Raw genomic sequence first — 17983 nt, 5'->3', positions numbered from 1 at the left:
CTATAACTTCTTTCAAGATGCCTATTTATTTATAGCTGGAAGATTTTTGTGGGGTGCTCTTCTTTTTTTTTTTTTTTTTTTGGTGTTTTTGCCTTTTCCGGGGCCGCTCCCACGGCATATGGAGGTTCCCAGGCTCAGGGTTGAATCGGAGCTGTAGCCACCAGCCCACGCCAGAGCCACAGCAACGCGGGATCCGAGCGGTGTCTGCAACCCGCACCACAGCTCATGGCAACGCCGGATCGTTAACCCACTGAGCAAGGGCAGGGATCGAACCCGCAACCTCATGGTTCCTAGTCGGATTCGTTAACCACTGTGCCACAATGGGAACTCCAGCTGGAAGATTTTTGAATCGAACAAAAATCAAAGAATCAAATGTACTTTTCTAGATTATAGTGACTTCCTTCTAAGAGTCGTTTAAAAATGTAAATACTTAAATGGGCAGAGAGGAGCAAAACAAGCTTGTTTTGTACATTTCTTCTTGTAAGACTTGGCTTCTCTGCTCCTGTCCCCACCAAACTCCCCAAGAAATTGGGGCTCTTTGGTTCCTTCCATTTCCGTTAATATTAAGGGCCCTGGAAACACTCGCTTGTATATTTAAAGGTGAAAGAGTGGCTGAAGGTTGTTCTCCGCCTCAGCCTATGATTTCTATGCCTTCCTCTTTGCTCGCCTCAAAATTCCAGTGACCACCCCTACAGGCAGTGAAAAAAGTCTGAATATCTTTTGTAAACATTTTCCTTTGGATGAATACTTTTTACTTCAAACATGTATTCCCTATCTTCCTAAAGTCTTGCTGGTTAAGAGATGTATTATTTTAAAATCTTTGCTAATATGATAGGGGGAAGTAATACTGTATTTCTGTTTTTGATTACTGGTCATCTTGAATCCGAGGGGGTTATTAGCATTTTATTCTTCATCATTTATCATTCATATACTTCTTATTTCCTCAGAGACTGTATTTCTCTTACTGGTTTAGATGAGGTTTTTTGTCTTTTTGCCTTTTCTAGGGCCGCTCCAGTGGCATATAGAAGTTTCCAGGCTAGGGGTCTCATCGGAGCTGTAGCCACCGGCCTACACCGGAGCCACAGCAACTTGGGATCCCAGCCGCATGTGCGACCTACACCACAGCTCACGGCAATGCCGGCTCCTTAACCCGCTGAGCAAGGCCAGGGATCAAATCCACAGCCTCATGGTTCCTAGTTGTATTCGTTAACCACTGAGCCACGACAGGAACCCTGAGTTTTTTTTTTTTTTTTAATCGAAGAACATTGATTCTTTAATGTCCTATTAAGATTGTAACTGTTTTCACAAGCTTTTGATTACTTTTAAATTTTGTTATGTGTAGTTTGAAATATGCGTGTTTGAAATATCTTTATTAAACTTGTCAATATTTTCTTCATCTCCTTTGAAACGTAGGCTCTTTACAATCTATAAATATGAAAACTATTTTTATATATTTTATGGTTTAACTTAATTCTGTGTTTCACAAGGAATTTATTGACGATGCAGTTCAGTACTTGGGTTGACTCATTAGTTCCCTTTCCCACTCTTTTCTGAAGTCACCTTTACCTTGTGCTCCAGTGGTGTAAACTTAAATCTTTGCGTCACCTCTAAATTTGTATGGCATTTAAAATTTTATCTCCAATGAATAAAAGTTCATGTTTCTTATTAAATAAGATTTAAGCATTGGAACATATAAGGGGGATTGGGACTTGGCATGTTCCTTGGAATTACTGTGGACAGGAGGCTGCATTTGTTACTTAGGTTAAAGCAGACATAATAAGAATATGAATCTGTGAGTGAGAAATAATGCATTAATAATAGTTGCCATTTATCAATGGTTTCTTGATAATATATCTGGCATTCTACCAAGAACTATAACTACATGATTTCATTAAATCCTTGTAACGGACCATTGAGTGACTTTGATTTTTTTCAGGATAAAGAAACTGAGACCCCAAGATGTAAAGCAGCATGATCAGCCTCTCAAAACAAACAAGTGATAGGGTTATGATTTAAACTCAGATCTGACCAAAGTCCATCTTTTAAGAAATTACAGCCAAATAGAGAATTTACACTTTTGCCATAAATGTTAAAAGGGGTCAGATGGCAAGAACTTGGCTCACCTGCCTCCATTTGTGAAAAAGTGAACTCAGGAACGCTGACTTTCGAAGCATAGAGTCAAGCCAGTGAAATCAGGGTTAAGAGGAGCCTTTTGTTGTTTGGGAGAGTCCTGATGCAGGATTCTCACGATGGGCAGAAATAACCCTTTCCTTTGAATCAGTGTAAAATCAGCTAAAAAAAAACTTTCTTAACTTTTTCAGATGGTAGTACCCCCATTGGTTTTATAACTTTCTTTCATTCCAAGCTGATGTGTTCAGTTCTCCCTCATATGTTTAAATCACAGCACCACTCCCTCTGCCACATAGCTGCTCAGCACCTCAGCAAGGACATTGGCCAGGGGCTGCTAAGTCAGCAGGGAGAGACCATTCCATTTGGTCCCTGTTGTTGTAACTACACATTTCGTTCAGGGAAGAAAGGAGCCTGCCTACCTGGCAGCCTTCACCATCATCTCTGATCGTCTCTATATGAAGCTACTCAGTTAGGAGACTCATAGTTGTTGCTTTGGTATAAAGCTTTGGTATTTAAAGCAGGAAAAGAAATTGTAGATAGTTTAGTATCATTAGAACTCAGCACTTAAAGCACTAATTGGTTACCTGAAATGTGTAAAAGGATCGCTTTACTTGTTATGAATGGACTTAACTCATAAATATAGTTTATGTTTGTGTATGTTGGAGGTGGGAATTCATATATAAAAGTTTATACAAAGACATCATTTGCCATCTTAGTTGTTTGTTATAATTTGGCCATCATGGAGTAATTTGTTTTCCTCTTTGATTCAAGGCAAACAATTTTGCCTTAAGATAATACAGGATTTTTATCTCCTTGCATTACTCTACCCTTTGTTGATACATGGATGTGTCTGCTAAGATTTATAGTACAGGTTATTGGTTATTGGTTGTTGATGGCCCTCCCTTGAAAACTTGAAAATACATTGTAGCTTTAGTTAATAAACAGGTTATTCTTGTGCTATTACTTGCATTTAGTTGGTGTTTGTACCAATAGCTTTAAAAATTCTCAGTAGATTATTCATATTATTTTTCCTCTTCATTCATCTTTTTTAGTTTCCTGTTTTATTTAAAGATAATTAGAACTGCACGCTGCAGAGTTCTAACATAATTCCATATATGATTTCATACATTTATTGTGCAGGTAAACACTGGCTTTTTCTATACATAAAAGTTATTTCATTGAGACTTTTCCATTTCTCTCTATACCACTTTAAACTTCGACAGTAAATTAATATATCATCATTCACAGTAGTAGTTTAGCTTACTAACCTTGAAATTTATTTCTGTGTTTGTTATCAGAGGCTTGTTGGCAAATCAAACTTGACAATAATAGAGAAGGGAAGCATGATGACCCAGGACACACTGTTCTACTGAAGTAATTCACGCTTCTCTGAATGTGCAAAGCTTTTCGTTTGTTTTAAGTGAGCAAACACACAATGCATATATTCTTGTGAGTTACGCATTAATACTCCACATGTAATCTTTAAAATTATCATTGGTAGAAAGAGACAGTTGTTGAGAATTATTTTTTTCTTGTCCTGTTGTCATGTAAAGTAGATTGGTATAGCTTCCAAAGCGCAAGAGTGAGCTTGAAAAATGCTGAAGCCACGTGTTCTTAACTAGGGAAGCTGGTTTTTTTGGTCAATTAGAAGCTGACTTTTTTTTTTTTTTTAATGAAGTATAGTTAATTTACAATGTGTTAGTTTCTGGTGTTTAACAAGGTGATTGAGTTATATACGTATTCTTTTCCAGTATAGTTTCTTATAAGACATTGAATATAGTTCCCTGGGATCCTGAACCCACTGAGTGGGGCCCGGGACCAAACTGTAGATAATAGCATTGTCCTTTGCACTTCTATCCCATACTTACGGTAAGGCTGCTTATTTCTACATGCTGACCAGTTCAACAGACAGGTGGACCCGGCATGACTAGCACAGGTTCACCCATCCAGCCAAGCGCCACACAGGTCCCCTCTCTCTTTCCCACTTTGTCTCTTCACCCCCACCCTGCCTCCCCGCTCGTTACTCTCTTCCTTTGCCTGCTCCCGGGTACCCATCCTACCAAATTGTTACGGATTTTGACTTTCACATTTTCCTTATCTTCCATCTCCCACCTATTTCCCAATCTTCTCAGAAGAGTTTTTTGCACAATTCGAAGAAAAATCTTTCCAGTTTTAACAGAAATGTTAATGCCTGGAAGTAAGAAAAGCTTGTTTCATGGAATGTTAAAGTGCATTTAGTATATTACAGACTTTCTCTAAAGTCATTTACGCTCTGGTTTCATAGTGAATGGTGACTGGGTCAGCATTACGTGATGACTCTTTGTGTCTGTAAGAACAATCTCATTTAACCCTCACAGTATTTCTGGAAGGTGGTTATTACTATCCCTGTATTTAAGATGAAGAAATGGGAATTTGAGGTTAAACAATCAGGCCTATGGTCACACAGCTTGGAAAATAGAAGTTGTGGGATTGGAATCCAGTTCTTTCTGACTCTAAAAGCTTTACAGTATAATGTATGACTTTCTTTGAAAAGTCACTTTCCTACTCCTACACGTGTCTAAAGTTCGAGAAGTAGCACAGCTGTGCAGAGGGCTTCCTGTTGGAACAAAGGCCCAAACCAGAGGGCAGAAAGTTTATTCCTTACAAGGAAGATGAACCTCTGTTGATGTGCACAGACAGGAAGAACAAATCTGAATTTTAGTGTATTATTCTCGTCTCATCCCCTATTTTCTTCACTTTTGTAACTCTACCAGGGTTTATTTATGCAAAGAAATAACAAAATAAATAATCAGGAAAGTGTCTTCTTCCAAATAAATCCATGCCATGCTCTAAAATGATTTTGAGTAAGGTTATAGCTTCATCTGTAACCTATACACTCTTGATTTCAGGTGGACTCTTAATAGACTTTCTCATTAGTTATAAATCACACCTGGATGGCATGGTTTTTTTTTTTAGACACACCATTATAAAAACAGTTATTTTCAGATTATTTGGAGATGAGTTAGGTTGCTTATATAGATTAGCTTTTTACCTTTGCCCTGCTCTACTTTTCAAGAACTTTATTAAAAATTGTGTGGGGCAGGAAATGACATTCAAACAGATAGATTTTATTTTTAGTCTAGTTGAGAAATCTGTGTTGTTAAAAGATTGACTATGAAAGAAACTGTAGATAAAAATGACCTTTAGGAATTATTTTTTCCATGACTGTTCCAACCTGTATTTATAAGATGTGATTTAAGATTATTGTGAATTTTAACTTCTGTTTTTAAAAGTTAGGCATTTTAAAAGCATTTTCACACCCAGTGTTCCTTTTGACCTTTTGCTCTCCAAAATGCTTTGAAGTGAATTAGATACATTTTATGCATGGAACAATTAACATGAAGGAAGGGGGGGTGAAAATCCCAGACTGCAAAAAGCAAAGTGTTTTGACCTTATTACCAGAATAGTTATTGAACTTGATTAGCTTAATTGCAATATATGAAATGTAAAGAAATGAGTAAGTATATGTTAACCCACGCCAGGCTGTAGTAGAAATAATGAGTAACAGGTGCAAGTCATTTAAGAAAAAAAAAATTATGAGAGTGTTAATATTGAGAAAATTTTATACTTTTAATTTAGTTGTTTCTGAAACTGAGAAAGGAATTTAATATGATTATAGTGGCAGAACACCTGTATTGAGTTTGTGGAATTATATGGGAGTCACGTTTGAGAACCACTGAATTATCACATAAAAACTCTTAATCAGTATATAGTGTAATAGTAATATTTTCCTCAAGATTTTCATAAGCTGTGCTGGTATGTCCATAAAGAGTTTATAAGGAATACAGTCCAGTTTAAATAAACTACTGAATGTTGTCTCACGCGCTATGGGGTAAAGTGATGACAGCATGACTGTGAAGAATTATATAAACCGTGTAAAATTCATAAGAATTTGAATGGAGTGACTTTATCAAATTGGTTTTCTTTTCCTGAAACTATATTTGTTCTCTCTTTCATCATCTGTAATGATGCAGTGGGGGCTTCAGCTTTAATGCATCCATCCATGGCAGGCATCACCAGCCCATCTATACTGTCTTCTTCTGAGTCCCGGTGAGCCCTGAATTTAAGTTGCCACTACAATCTGTGATTAGTTACTGTACGGAAGACTAAAATTGATCCTTCCCTCATTTTGTAATCAGAAACAAATTCTGTGTGGAAGAAAGAATTAACTATGAAAATCAATAATTTTTAAAATACTTAGAAAAGGATATATTTATTATTTAGGGTAAGATAATTTCAAACATAAACAGAGCAAACCATAAAAAGATTAATAAATTCAACGACATTGAAACTTACAAAGTATGTTCATCAAAGAATAAGATAGGCTGAAAACTGGTTTAGTGTGTAGAGTATATTGAAGATTCTATGACTTAATAAAAATTGTAAAATTGGCCAATATAAAAATGAACAGGAATTTCAAAAAGAAAAGCTCAGTGAATGTGTGAAAGCTTGCTAAGCCTCATTAATAATGAGACATGTAAGTTAAAAACTGGAGTGGGTAGGCAGTTTCATATCCATCATGTTGAAAATATGAGCGTCTGAAATATATCAAATGTTAGTTTGGAAGTGAAGCTGCAGGAACTCTCATACACTGTGCACAGGGAGTGTATTTGATACAATTTTAGATACAACTGAATGGATACATTGAATTGAGCATGAGTATACTCTTGCTCAGCAGTTCCACCCCTAGGAGTATATATGTTATAGAAATTCTTGCTCATAATGTAACTGAGCAGGGCCCTGTGGGGCTTCTGGGCACAAAGGCCTTTCTGTGTTCCCCATGTCTTGTTTTTATGTAATGGGCCCCATTCAGCCTCCATGACCTTTCCTAAGTTTCAAGGGGCAGGTTCAAACAGCTGCTAATCAGAGAAGAAAGGGGATGCAAAGACAAGGAACAATCAAGAAATAATAGTCCGTTTTGGGGCAGGGTCCTGGTTCCCTCTCTAGGGATGGATACACATATGCCCTGCTCAGTTACAATATGCCTTAGGAAACAGGTAGCTGATTTTTCAGTCCAGTGTTGTGTAAAATGCAAACCAAATTTGGAAACAACAGAGAATAGAATGAATAAGTCGGGAAATATTTGAAGACAATGGAATTAGCATAATGAAAATGAGTGAACCAGGATGACTCCCCCAAACTTAATTTTTTTTCATTCAACAAGTCACAGAAAATACAGCATGATTCCAATTAGACAAACTTTGATTAGAGGCAAAACTGAGTAATACATTTTTGTGGAATCATTATATAATCAAACTGTAAAGAAAAGGAAAATACTGAAACAAAATCGAGAAGAAATTCCCATTGTGGCTCAGCAGTAATGAACCCTAGTATATGCAGGTTTGGTCCCTGCTCGCTCAGTGGGATAAGGATCCAGTGTTGCCGTGAGCTGTGGTTTAGTTTGCGGATGCGGCTTGAATCTGGCATTGCTGTGGCTGTGGTGTAGGGTGGCGGCTGCAGCTCTGATTTGACCCCTCGCCTAGGAATTTCCATATGCCTTGGGTTCGGCTCTGGGGAGAAAAAAAAAATTGAGGATATTGCATTACTAGTAGAAGGGGAGGAATTGGGTTCAGGGAGGAGCCCAAAGAGGTTGGATGATCCTTAAAAATTATATTTAAAAGTATTATTATTAACAGTGAAACAATTGATATGTTACTTTAAATAATGGAAATTTATTATAACATTGTATTCTAAACATACAATTATGTAAAATGCACACGTATGACATATTTTATAATACAGTAAAAATAATCGGAGGAAAGGATTTCCTCTTCGTTTTCTTCTAAAAACCTTTTAAGTTTCAAACTAATTTTTATCCGAGAATGCTATTTGGCTTTTATGTAGGTACTTAGGAGTTTGAATTTTTCATAATTCATACTTGATGTGACTTTTTTTTTTTAACCTGTTGGCTCTAATATCCAGGACGGTTTATTATTTGTGTTGATTTCTTACCCCATCATGGTTTTCTCCTGGTAATGTTGCTTTCCAGTGTTCCCTGTGTCTCACTAGTTTTTGCTCCTTTGTATATTCATATTTCTTCAGCTCACTGACTCCCATGTGTTCAACCACAGGACTTTGAGCCCTTTTTTCAAGTTTTTTTTCCTCCCTAAAGTATTTCTGGGGATGCTCAGGAATTTCCATTATTTGCTCCCACTCTGACCAGGCTACCTCTGTCCAACACCACTCTGGCCATTTCCAAAGCCACCTTTATTTATTTACTTTTAATCTTTTTTTTTTTTTTTTTTTTTCCTTTTTCGGTCTGTACCTGTGGCATACGGACATTCCCAGTCTAGGGGTCGAATCAGAGCAACGCCAGACTTGAGCTGCGTCTGTGGCCTACACCACAGTTCACGGCAATGATGGATCCTTAACTCAATGATCAAACCCACATCCTCATGGGTACGAGTTGGGTGCTTCACCTGCTGAGTCACAATGGAAATGCTCCAAAGCTGCCTTTTTTGAATCCCAGGCTGCCCTTCCTCAGCAGCGCCACCATCCTTAGAGCCCTCTTCCTCACAGCTGAGCCAGGCCCCTGCAGTCGGGAGGTGTTGCTACTTTAAATCACTGCTGTTCATCGCTATGCTCTAGATACTTTTCCCACCACTGTTGATGATGGCGATCTGTCCTTGGCCACTGGCATCTTTCTGTCTCTCCAGATTGTCTGCTTGTTCTAGGTTTAGGGGTGTGAGGTTCTGTCGAGACCCATTAATCCTCATTAATACTTGGATCCCGACAGTGTACACTCTGCTGCAAATTGAGAAGAGGAGCATTTGCCTTCCTCTGTTAATTGTTAATTGTTCTTGTTTTAGGGACCTATATCATGTTTGCTTAGACCCTAACGTGTTATGAGTTCTATGGAATCATGTGTTTTGGCTTTAGCTCTGTCCTCATGGAACGCATGTGTTACCAAGGTCCAAGGTAGGTGGATCAGGAAGGGCAATATTCACGTTCATCAAGTTATCACCAGAAACACGACTCTCCTCTGAATCGCTGGTCTTACTGTCAAATTGAACTTTCCTACTCATTTCTCTCCTATGGGTGAATTCTCTCAGAGGTCCTGGTTCCACCTTAAAATTTTGCCTTGAGAAATTTTTCCTTTCTGTATAGCTTTAGACCTGGGATTGATCTATCAATCAGTCTCTTTCTTAAACACACATATATAACCCTAGGTTCTCAGAGACTCAGACATGCTTGCAAATATCAAACTCTTACTGCAGATCATGTTTGAAACACTTCTCAGGTGGTTCCTCAGGCCCCAGGTAAATCTGTGGTGCACTACATAGCTGGAGAGAATTAGTGTCCCTAACATAGGCGTCACTGCCTGTGTCAGCATCTAAACCTTGAACTTAGCCTGGATCGCAATAAAAAACAATAGCAATTAGAGTAGAAGAGAGCAGCGGCAAGGGTTATTACATTTTATACATCATTTCATTTAAATCATGTTAAAGTCTATGAGGTAGGTTTTCTCATCCCCATTTTATGAGTGATGAAGCTGAGATTCAGATAACATAAATAAGCAAAATTTGGCTAAATGGTGAAAAATGGAACTCTGCTACACAATAGGGCTACCTGATTGGAAAGCCTGAGCGCTTAACCACTAAATTATGTTAAAAACAAATTTTAACACAAATTTAGTTAAGTGCATCTTTTAGTATCTGACTTCAGGTATTGTTAACTTTTTCTGAATGTATCACCACAGTTATGAATTTTTGTGTGTGAATATAATAATTTGAAAGCAACAGCTCAGGGGTGCAGTTTATTTTGATAGGAAATGTCCTGTTTGATGACACTCTATTCTATTAGATAATATGCTATACTTGAGAATCTATCCTATAAAGTTTGGGTATCCTGCCTACTAAACTGTAATTCTCAGAAGCTACAGTACTTCCCCAGCCAGTAAAATCTCTTTAATCAACATTTGATTACCTTTTCATTAAGGACTGTTAAACTCCCATGAAATGGTACAAGTAAGTGTAATTTTTCAGTAACTTCTCCCCCTGAATTATAAGTGATATACACTTCAGGATAAGAAAGAGCTTGATTTTTTTAAAAAGCTTGAGCTCTCTTGTAGAATGATTCAGGAAAGAATGAGAGAGATCAAAACTCTGCAAGAAGAAACATGAACTTTTATTGTGACAGTGTAGTGGTAAAAATTGAAATCCTCTAAATGTTCATCCGCAGTAGAATAGATAAATAACTATGTGCATAAATAACTGCATAGTTTTGTAGTTGAATGAACCTGAGCTTAGCATGGATTAATCATTAAAATATAATATGGAACAAAATAAGCTACTGACACATGAATTGTAGTGTCCTTTATAAAAAATATTTTTAAAAATCCGTAAAGAATATGTATGGCTGATGGACACATATATTCATATGCATATACATGCATATATACACATATACATATCTACATAATACACACACATACATTAAAATATGCCTGACCATGATAAACAGCAAAATAATAGTGATTACCTATAAAAGTAGACTGCATATGAGGTTAGGATTAGCTATATGCGGTTGGATTTATAATGTTTGCTTTCTTCATCTTGATGAGATACATGGGTATTTTATGTTCTCTCACATTTTGGCATTATTGAAACATTTCATAGTAAGAACGCTGAGAAAGTAAATTTTCACCTTTGGGATGGCTTGGCAAAATCAATATGCTTCCCCAAAGGAACTGATAGGACACTTAATTTTTATTTATTTATTTTTTTTGTCTTTTTTTTTTTTTTTTTTTTTGCTATTTCTTGGGCCGCTCCCATGGCATATGGAGGTTCCCAGGCTAAGGGTCGAATCAGAGCTGTAGCTGCCAGCCTATGCCAGAGCGACAGCAACGGGGGATCCGAGCCGCGTCTGCAACCTACACCACAGCTCACGGCAACGCCGGATCGTTAACCCACTGAGCAAGGGCAGGGACCGAACTCGAAACCTCATGGTTCCTAGTCGGATTCGTTAACCACTGTGCCACCACGGGAACTCCAGGACAGTTAATTTTTTAAAATAGCCATATTTTCTTATTTTGTCCAATAAATGTAATAAAGAGAAGCCAAAAGGAGGAAGAGAAAAATGTGGACCACATGCTTCCTTTTCTCTTTCCATTACACTCTGTTATATTGCTGCATGCCTCACAAATGGTTTCAGAGAGAGCATGTTTCCTCAGTTGCATGAAGCTGACTTCAATTTATTACTAGATTTTTGGGGAAGGAGAAAGTCTACTGTATTAAATATATGTATATGCATTGTATGTATACGTAAGTGCATTTTGCATTTCATTAATGAAATATATTAATATTGTATATGTCTATGAATATAAATTAAAGAATAAATGAGGTTATTTTTCCCACACTGTTGCCCACACTGTTGCTGGAACAATTGCTACCTACCCAGTTAACCTTATGTTTGCAATGAACCTTCCTGCCTTAGTGGAACCAGGCTCATTTTGTTAGTTTTTCTTAAGTTAGGGTGGATTTTTTTTAAAATTATTTGTTAGCTATTCTATTTGAAGGAACGCTGTCTAGGCTGCTGTTGTCGTGATAGTTGTGTTCAGTTATGTCTGAGGTTTTCTCCGTGTGACTGTGTACACGCTTTTGTACAAGAACACACTGTTGTATCTGCAGCCTTGTAGACACCGTTCCAACTATATTTTCTTTCATTCTGAGGTGAATGTTCTTTCACATATTAACATGTATCTTATAAAGCATAGACGTGTGTTTAATGAGGTAGAGTTTCTTCTCAAAAGAGCACGTAGTAGATTGAAGGTGACTTCATGTAATTGAAAAAATATGATGTTTAAGAAAAAGTTACAGAGTATGAGGCAGAGTCAGGCATCAGTTTTCATAATAATCTCACTCTCCACTTAGATCATTTATCTGAGGGAGGCTTAATAGTGTGATAAGAGATTAAGACGGTAGGTTCTGAAGTTAGAGCGCTTAAACTCTACTGCCAAGTAATTGTCTGAATTTGAGCAAATTTGTTCACCTTCTGGGGCCTTAATTTCCTCACTTGTAAAGTGGGATTTTTTACTTAGGAGTCCCTGTCTCAGTGAGGAGAATGGGTGGACTGGAGTTGAGAGTGAGGTCAAAGGGCAGGCACACTATGACAGATTGAGACCCAGTGAAGGCATTATCTTAAGACAGAAGCAGAGGACTGGAAGACAGGGGAAATTTTGTAGACCTAAAAAAGGTATAAATCAAATAGACTGGAAGGGCAGAGATAAAGAACAGTAGCATGTATTTTCTTGTTGTTTGACCTGGCCAGGTGGATGGATGCTGGTATAGTCTATCAAGACAGAATATAGGAGGGGCCCATTTTAGAGGAAGGATGGGCACTTTACGTATCCGTGTATAAATACAGTCATTTCAAACTTAGAAATATACTTACCATCTTGCCTATGGTTGTTCTGTACCTGCTATTCTGTGTCACTCTTGAAAACTCTTGATACACATTCCAGTGATTAGTTGTTCGTTGGTGTTTTCTACTCCTGCTTACCCTGAAATGATAACGTCTCTGTTTTAGAGATACTTGCATATCTTCAGTTATCCACTATATTGGAACCACTTCTCTCTAACAGCTCCCTCATCTAAGACCTGATTTTGATGCTCCTTCCAATCTTTTTAGTGTCTTGGTGTCCTTGGGAATCATTTGGAATGTTCCCGTTCATTTTTAAATATTCCAAAGCTGTTACATTTCTAAGAGAATGGAATTGGGAATCTCTGCTCCTTAGAAATCACTTGGGCGTTCCTGCTCTGATGCAACGGGATTGATGGTGTCTGTGCAGTAGCAGGGACTCAAGGTCAATCCCCAGCTTGGTGCAGTAGGTCAAGGATCTGGTGTTGCTACAGCTGTGGCAAAGGTCGAAACTTTGGCTCTGATTTGATCCCTGCCGTATGCTGCAGGGAGGCCAAAAAAAAAAAAAAAATATATATATATATATATATATATATATATATATCCTTTGATCCATATGAAGATTTGTTGAATTCCTTCCTGAGAACAGTTTTTTAAACTCCAGTGACTTGTAGCAATCTTCCTAGGCAACCTTTAATCCAGAGCAATGGTGTATCTTTACCTAACGTCTCATAATCAGAAAACCACTCAAATTATACAGTAATGGCAAAGGAAGATTTGTTGCAGGGTGAGTTTTGGTGTTCCTGTACATCAAAGATATGTTAGGCTTGTATCAGATGGTGGAAGTGCTAGGGTCATCGTAATCAGGCATGTGTTTGACTTCTCATATGCTAGAGCCGTGCTTCCTATCTTTTAGGAATTGTATTTGGATTCAGTTAACAGGAATAAAAATAATGGTGGAAACAGAGAAGTTTATTTCTCTTTCATATAAAGAAGACCAGGGGCAGGCAGTCCAGGTAGGACGTGGCAGTTCCATAGATATCAAGCATCTGTCTCTTTATCTAATTTCTTATTCTGCCAACCTACCACGTGGCTTCCATCTCCACAGACACATTTTGGTCCTCGGTGGCTATTATTCTAGCAGTCCAGTCTCTAGGCAATAGAAAAGAGTTGGAAGTGAGGGGCGGATCATATGGACAAGCCTTCTTGTGAGCAGCAGTTCAGGATTCCCATCTCTAGTTAGATTTCATGGCCAGCTTTTGATCAAATGACCACATCATGGTCTTCTAGTTGGATATATTACTACCTTCAAAAACCAGGATTCTTTGGCCAAGGAAGAAGGGAAGAATGGATGATGGGTGATGACTAGCCCATTTTGTCTCATGTATTCAACTTAAGATACCAGTGAAGGTGGAAAAATGGACATTGTTCTTTATTCATATATTTTATGTGCAGGTGTCTCATATTGAAATGTCCCTGATGGATACCTTTAAAGGTCATTAGCCATTGAAAATGAAAAAAGAAAATCCTACCATTCTGTTTTTCTTGACACATTGAGTTAAAATGCATGGTTTCATTGAGAGATTTGAATAACTATTCCCATGAGTATGTTAGACAGTCGAGGAACTAAGAATTCAACTAAAGAAGTCTTATGTCTGGATGTACAGATAGATCCCAAAATTTTGGTCTATTCAAGGAAAGGTACATGTTTTTAGGCAGAAAGAGAAAGTGAGACATTAATTTGCCCAGGGTCACAAGTGAATTATTTCAGTAATTTATAGTGTTATGAATCCAAGAGAAATTGATTTTTGATACATTCGATTAATTTCTAGTCTTAAGCATAAACACTAACTGAGCCTTTAGATACTTTGATATGATTGTACCTAGACTGCTTCTAATTAATAGTGATTTGAATGAATATTACATAGGACAGTTATTTCTGGTGCTTTTCCAGCTGTATAAATATCCTGTTGCATAAACAGACTAAAATTAATCACAGAATTTACTGTGCTAGCAGTATTTACAGCTTCATTGTGAACCCAGTGTTTTAACCATCTGTCCTTCATTTACTATATCTTAAACATAGACGTCTGTAACACAGGCCCAATTAAAAGTATTTGTGCAAAGACAGTATAACACAATAGTACTTGGAGGAAAGAATGACATTATTGAAAAAAGAATTCTTTAATAATTAACACAGTTTGAGTTAGTAATCATATCTCATGAAAATAAATAGAAGCCTATCTGAAATAAGTAAGGAGGCATTTTTAAGAGAGCCTCTGGAAAGCCGAACTTTATAATAATATTGAAAATGTGAAATCAGTTTCTGAAAGGGGGGAGAGGTTTATGTTGTTGTTTTCAAATGTTTCTGTCTTTTGTGTTCAAAAAATTTTGCAACCTTTTCATTGAATAACTAGTTCCTCAACTGACAAAAACGTTGTGTACTCTTTAAAGCAAATTAGGAGGATATACAAGATAAACATATTTAATAAACCTGACTTTCCCAAGTTATTTTTCCCACCAAACAATGACTCTGTATCTATGCAATTAGATTATGTGAAAGTCATTGTGTTTTATTTTTATAGTTAATTTTCTAGTTTGAACTTTCCAAGGCTAGTTCCTCATGTATTTCCTCCAACTGATTTTATTTTGGATAAAATTATCTTTATCTGATTTTCCTTTGAGAAAACACGGACATTTGCTTCCTTGGCTGACTTGCAGGTACGGGTGAGTACTAAAGGAGCCACATGAATAGGCTTCACAGAAGAGGCAGCCCACCCCATGCAGAGATGCTGCCCCAGGCCAGCTATTTGTGCTCTGGAAAACACTGACTTGCATGAGAAAACAGGTACTGAACTATCCTGCTTCTCAGGATTTACATATTCTTTTTTCCTATAAGTGGGAGTGAACAGTGTTCTTAAAGACAGTTAAAGGAAATGAGAGCATGTAAACCTGCGAATGGTACTTAACTGATACATGGATGGAGAATAAGGGGAACTAAAGAGGTGATAAATGAGGGGAAAAAAAGATACTATTTAATGTCATTAATCTACATTGAAACCTAGATTACGTTGTACTTGTTATTTTATACTATAAAACTCGTGTTTTGTCACACGATTTATATTATAATATTATCGTCCCTAATTAGATTTTAGTTTGTGGAAACCGTTACCTTGTGTTTCTTTCAGATCACCTATAGCATCTAGCATCATGTCAGACACATTTTAAGCCTAAAATAAGGAGGATCTAGGTGGCACATCTGATAAGTAGTGGTTCCTTCATGCAGTGTTTTGAGGCTTCTATGTCTGTGTTTGTAGAAAAAAAAAAGTGTTAAATTAGACCAGGGACTCTGTTTTATAAATTGCAATATCAGAAACTTAGAATAGTGCCCAACAGGCTGGAGGTATTAAATATTTGTTGGATGAATGAATGAATTATTCTGGCAATAGTTGAGAGAGGAAGGAAGAATGGCAACATATTTGGCATTCTGTTACTAAATTAATTCTCAAGTCCCTTTTAATTCTAAATTCTGTGGCTAGTGTAAATATTTGTTAATTCAGCAAAGGTGTTACATCCGTGTCCAAATTCAGAAGCTGGACTATCTTACAGTGTTGCAGAAATCACTCAAGTGGTGTAGATTCAAGGCTATTACGAATAATTACTTTGATCAGGACAATCTTTTCTAGGATTCATCTACCATTTAAATTTTATTTAAATTTTAATATAAACTTACCAATTAGTTAACTGAGTTACATTCCTCTTCAATTCATGTTGTGGTTTATAAAGACTACAGGTACATTAACCTGGGTATATAATACAGCTTGGGGATGGTTGAATTCTCTGTTTTATGTAGGGTAAGATCATACTGGTTCATTTATCTGATTTTGTAGCATCAACATTGTAAAAAGGACTTTCTTCCCTCTTTAAATATTTTACGTCTAAAAAGGATTACTGGAAATTAAGTGATTAGAATTGTAGATTTTTATTACCTGGCTTACTAAGTACTTAGTTCTCCTGATTTCAAAACCGATGCCTTTTTTGAAATGTCAGTGTTTCCCTATGATTTTTTCCCCTAAATATTGGTTAAAGAAGATACTCTGCTAAGAACAAAATGGTTCCGCATGACACTGAGCCTCATCCAGAAGGGCCATGGGGTAGGGCTGGGGGAATGCTCATTTGTCCTAGTGGGCTCCCTGATATGTGAAAAGAAGGGGCAACCAGAACAGTGGCTTTCAAAGTATGGCTGGTCCCTGAGCCCCTGGGAGGTCTCCGGGAACTTTGGAGGGCATTTGTGAATTCAAAACCATTTTAATTATTATTATTATCATTATTATACTACTACTAATTACTGTTATTTATCTGCCGTTTTCATTGTGCCGATATGTGCTCTGATGGCTCAAAAAACAATGATTGGGAAAACTTTTGGCACCTCAGCACCAACCCAGGGTGGTGGCCGCAGAAGTACAGTTCATCATTGTGTCTTTCGCTGCCAAAGCCTTGAAGAGAAAAAAGAAAAAAATGAACATTTAACTTAAAATGTCCTTGTTAAAAGCGGTAGAAATTATCACTTCATTAAATCTCAACCCTTGAGTGCATGCCTTATTTTAATATCCTTTGCGATGAAATGGATGTATGCTTGTCCTGCTCCTGGATACCAAAGGACAATGATTTAACTCAAGGAATTGTTGCCAAACTAGTTCCTTTTTAATGGGTCCTCATGTTTAATTGAATGACTGACAAACCATGACATTTTATATGATTTGAATATATGGTGGGCATTTTCTTAAAAACAATGAAGCGAACTTATCAAGGAAAATAAAGGACAGGATTTGTGCTGCTAATGAAACTTGTGCTTGGAAAACTTGCAATGGCCACCACCACTTTTTTCAGGTGATATCGGTGCTATTGGTAAATTTTTGGTAGATGATACTGGAAGATTTTTTTTGTAATTTTATAAGGAAATGTGTTAACATCCGCAAGTTCTGTATGGGTCCTTGTACGATGTTATAAAACTATGCATGGATAAAAGATCTGGTCAACGTGCGAGGGAGCAGAGCTGATTTTAATGTAAAAGAATACAAATATTTCACTGTATGGTTCAGATTCCTCATTGCGATAAACTTTAAGAAACTTCTCCATGTTGAGTTTTGGTGTAGTATTAAGGAGGAATATCCACACTATCTGAAAAGGCTTTTAAAATATTTCTCCCTTTTTCAGTTCTTTCTGTGGGAGGCAGAATTGCCTTCATAGTCCTCACCCACAGCAACTATTCCCAACATATTGAAGACAGACCAGAGTTATTATCTGTCTTCTGGTGAGCCACACACTTCTCACCAAATTATTTTGTGGACACCTCATTATTTTTCATGCAAATATTTATGGTAGCATGTAAGAGATGGTTTAAAATGAATTAATGAGTATTTTATAAATGCGTCAGTTTTAATTTCTAATATGG

General features: G+C 37.1%; 1 protein-coding gene and 1 long non-coding RNA gene across 45 annotated transcripts in view; both read left to right on the top strand.

Moving 5' to 3' along the window:
- The window catches only part of BMPR1B (bone morphogenetic protein receptor type 1B), a 500524-nt gene that overhangs the window by 340151 nt on the left and 142390 nt on the right, over window positions 1–17983 (top strand). For 3 of the 44 annotated variants that reach the window (XM_084970830.1, XM_021100409.2, XM_021100414.2), the window contains one exon: window positions 15250–15376. In XM_084970830.1, the coding sequence (XP_084826956.1) occupies window positions 15365–15376 (12 nt within the window). In that variant the 5' untranslated portion in view covers window positions 15250–15364. 44 annotated transcript variants of the gene reach the window in all.
- Window positions 6229–11233, top strand: LOC146401049 (uncharacterized). The gene is made up of 2 exons (XR_014813378.1): window positions 6229–7600; window positions 10980–11233. It is a non-coding gene; the product is annotated as an uncharacterized LOC146401049 (long non-coding RNA).

Source organism: Sus scrofa, chromosome 8 (genome assembly GCF_054392235.1).
Source record: "Sus scrofa isolate SSC_HxYL_T2T_F1_AM1 chromosome 8, Sscrofa_HxYL_maternal_Yorkshire_Landrace_v2.0, whole genome shotgun sequence".
Classification (NCBI taxonomy): Eukaryota; Metazoa; Chordata; class Mammalia; order Artiodactyla; family Suidae; genus Sus; species Sus scrofa.
The sequence above is the reverse complement of the archived record's forward strand: the minus strand, read 5'-3'. Positions and strand labels throughout refer to the sequence as shown.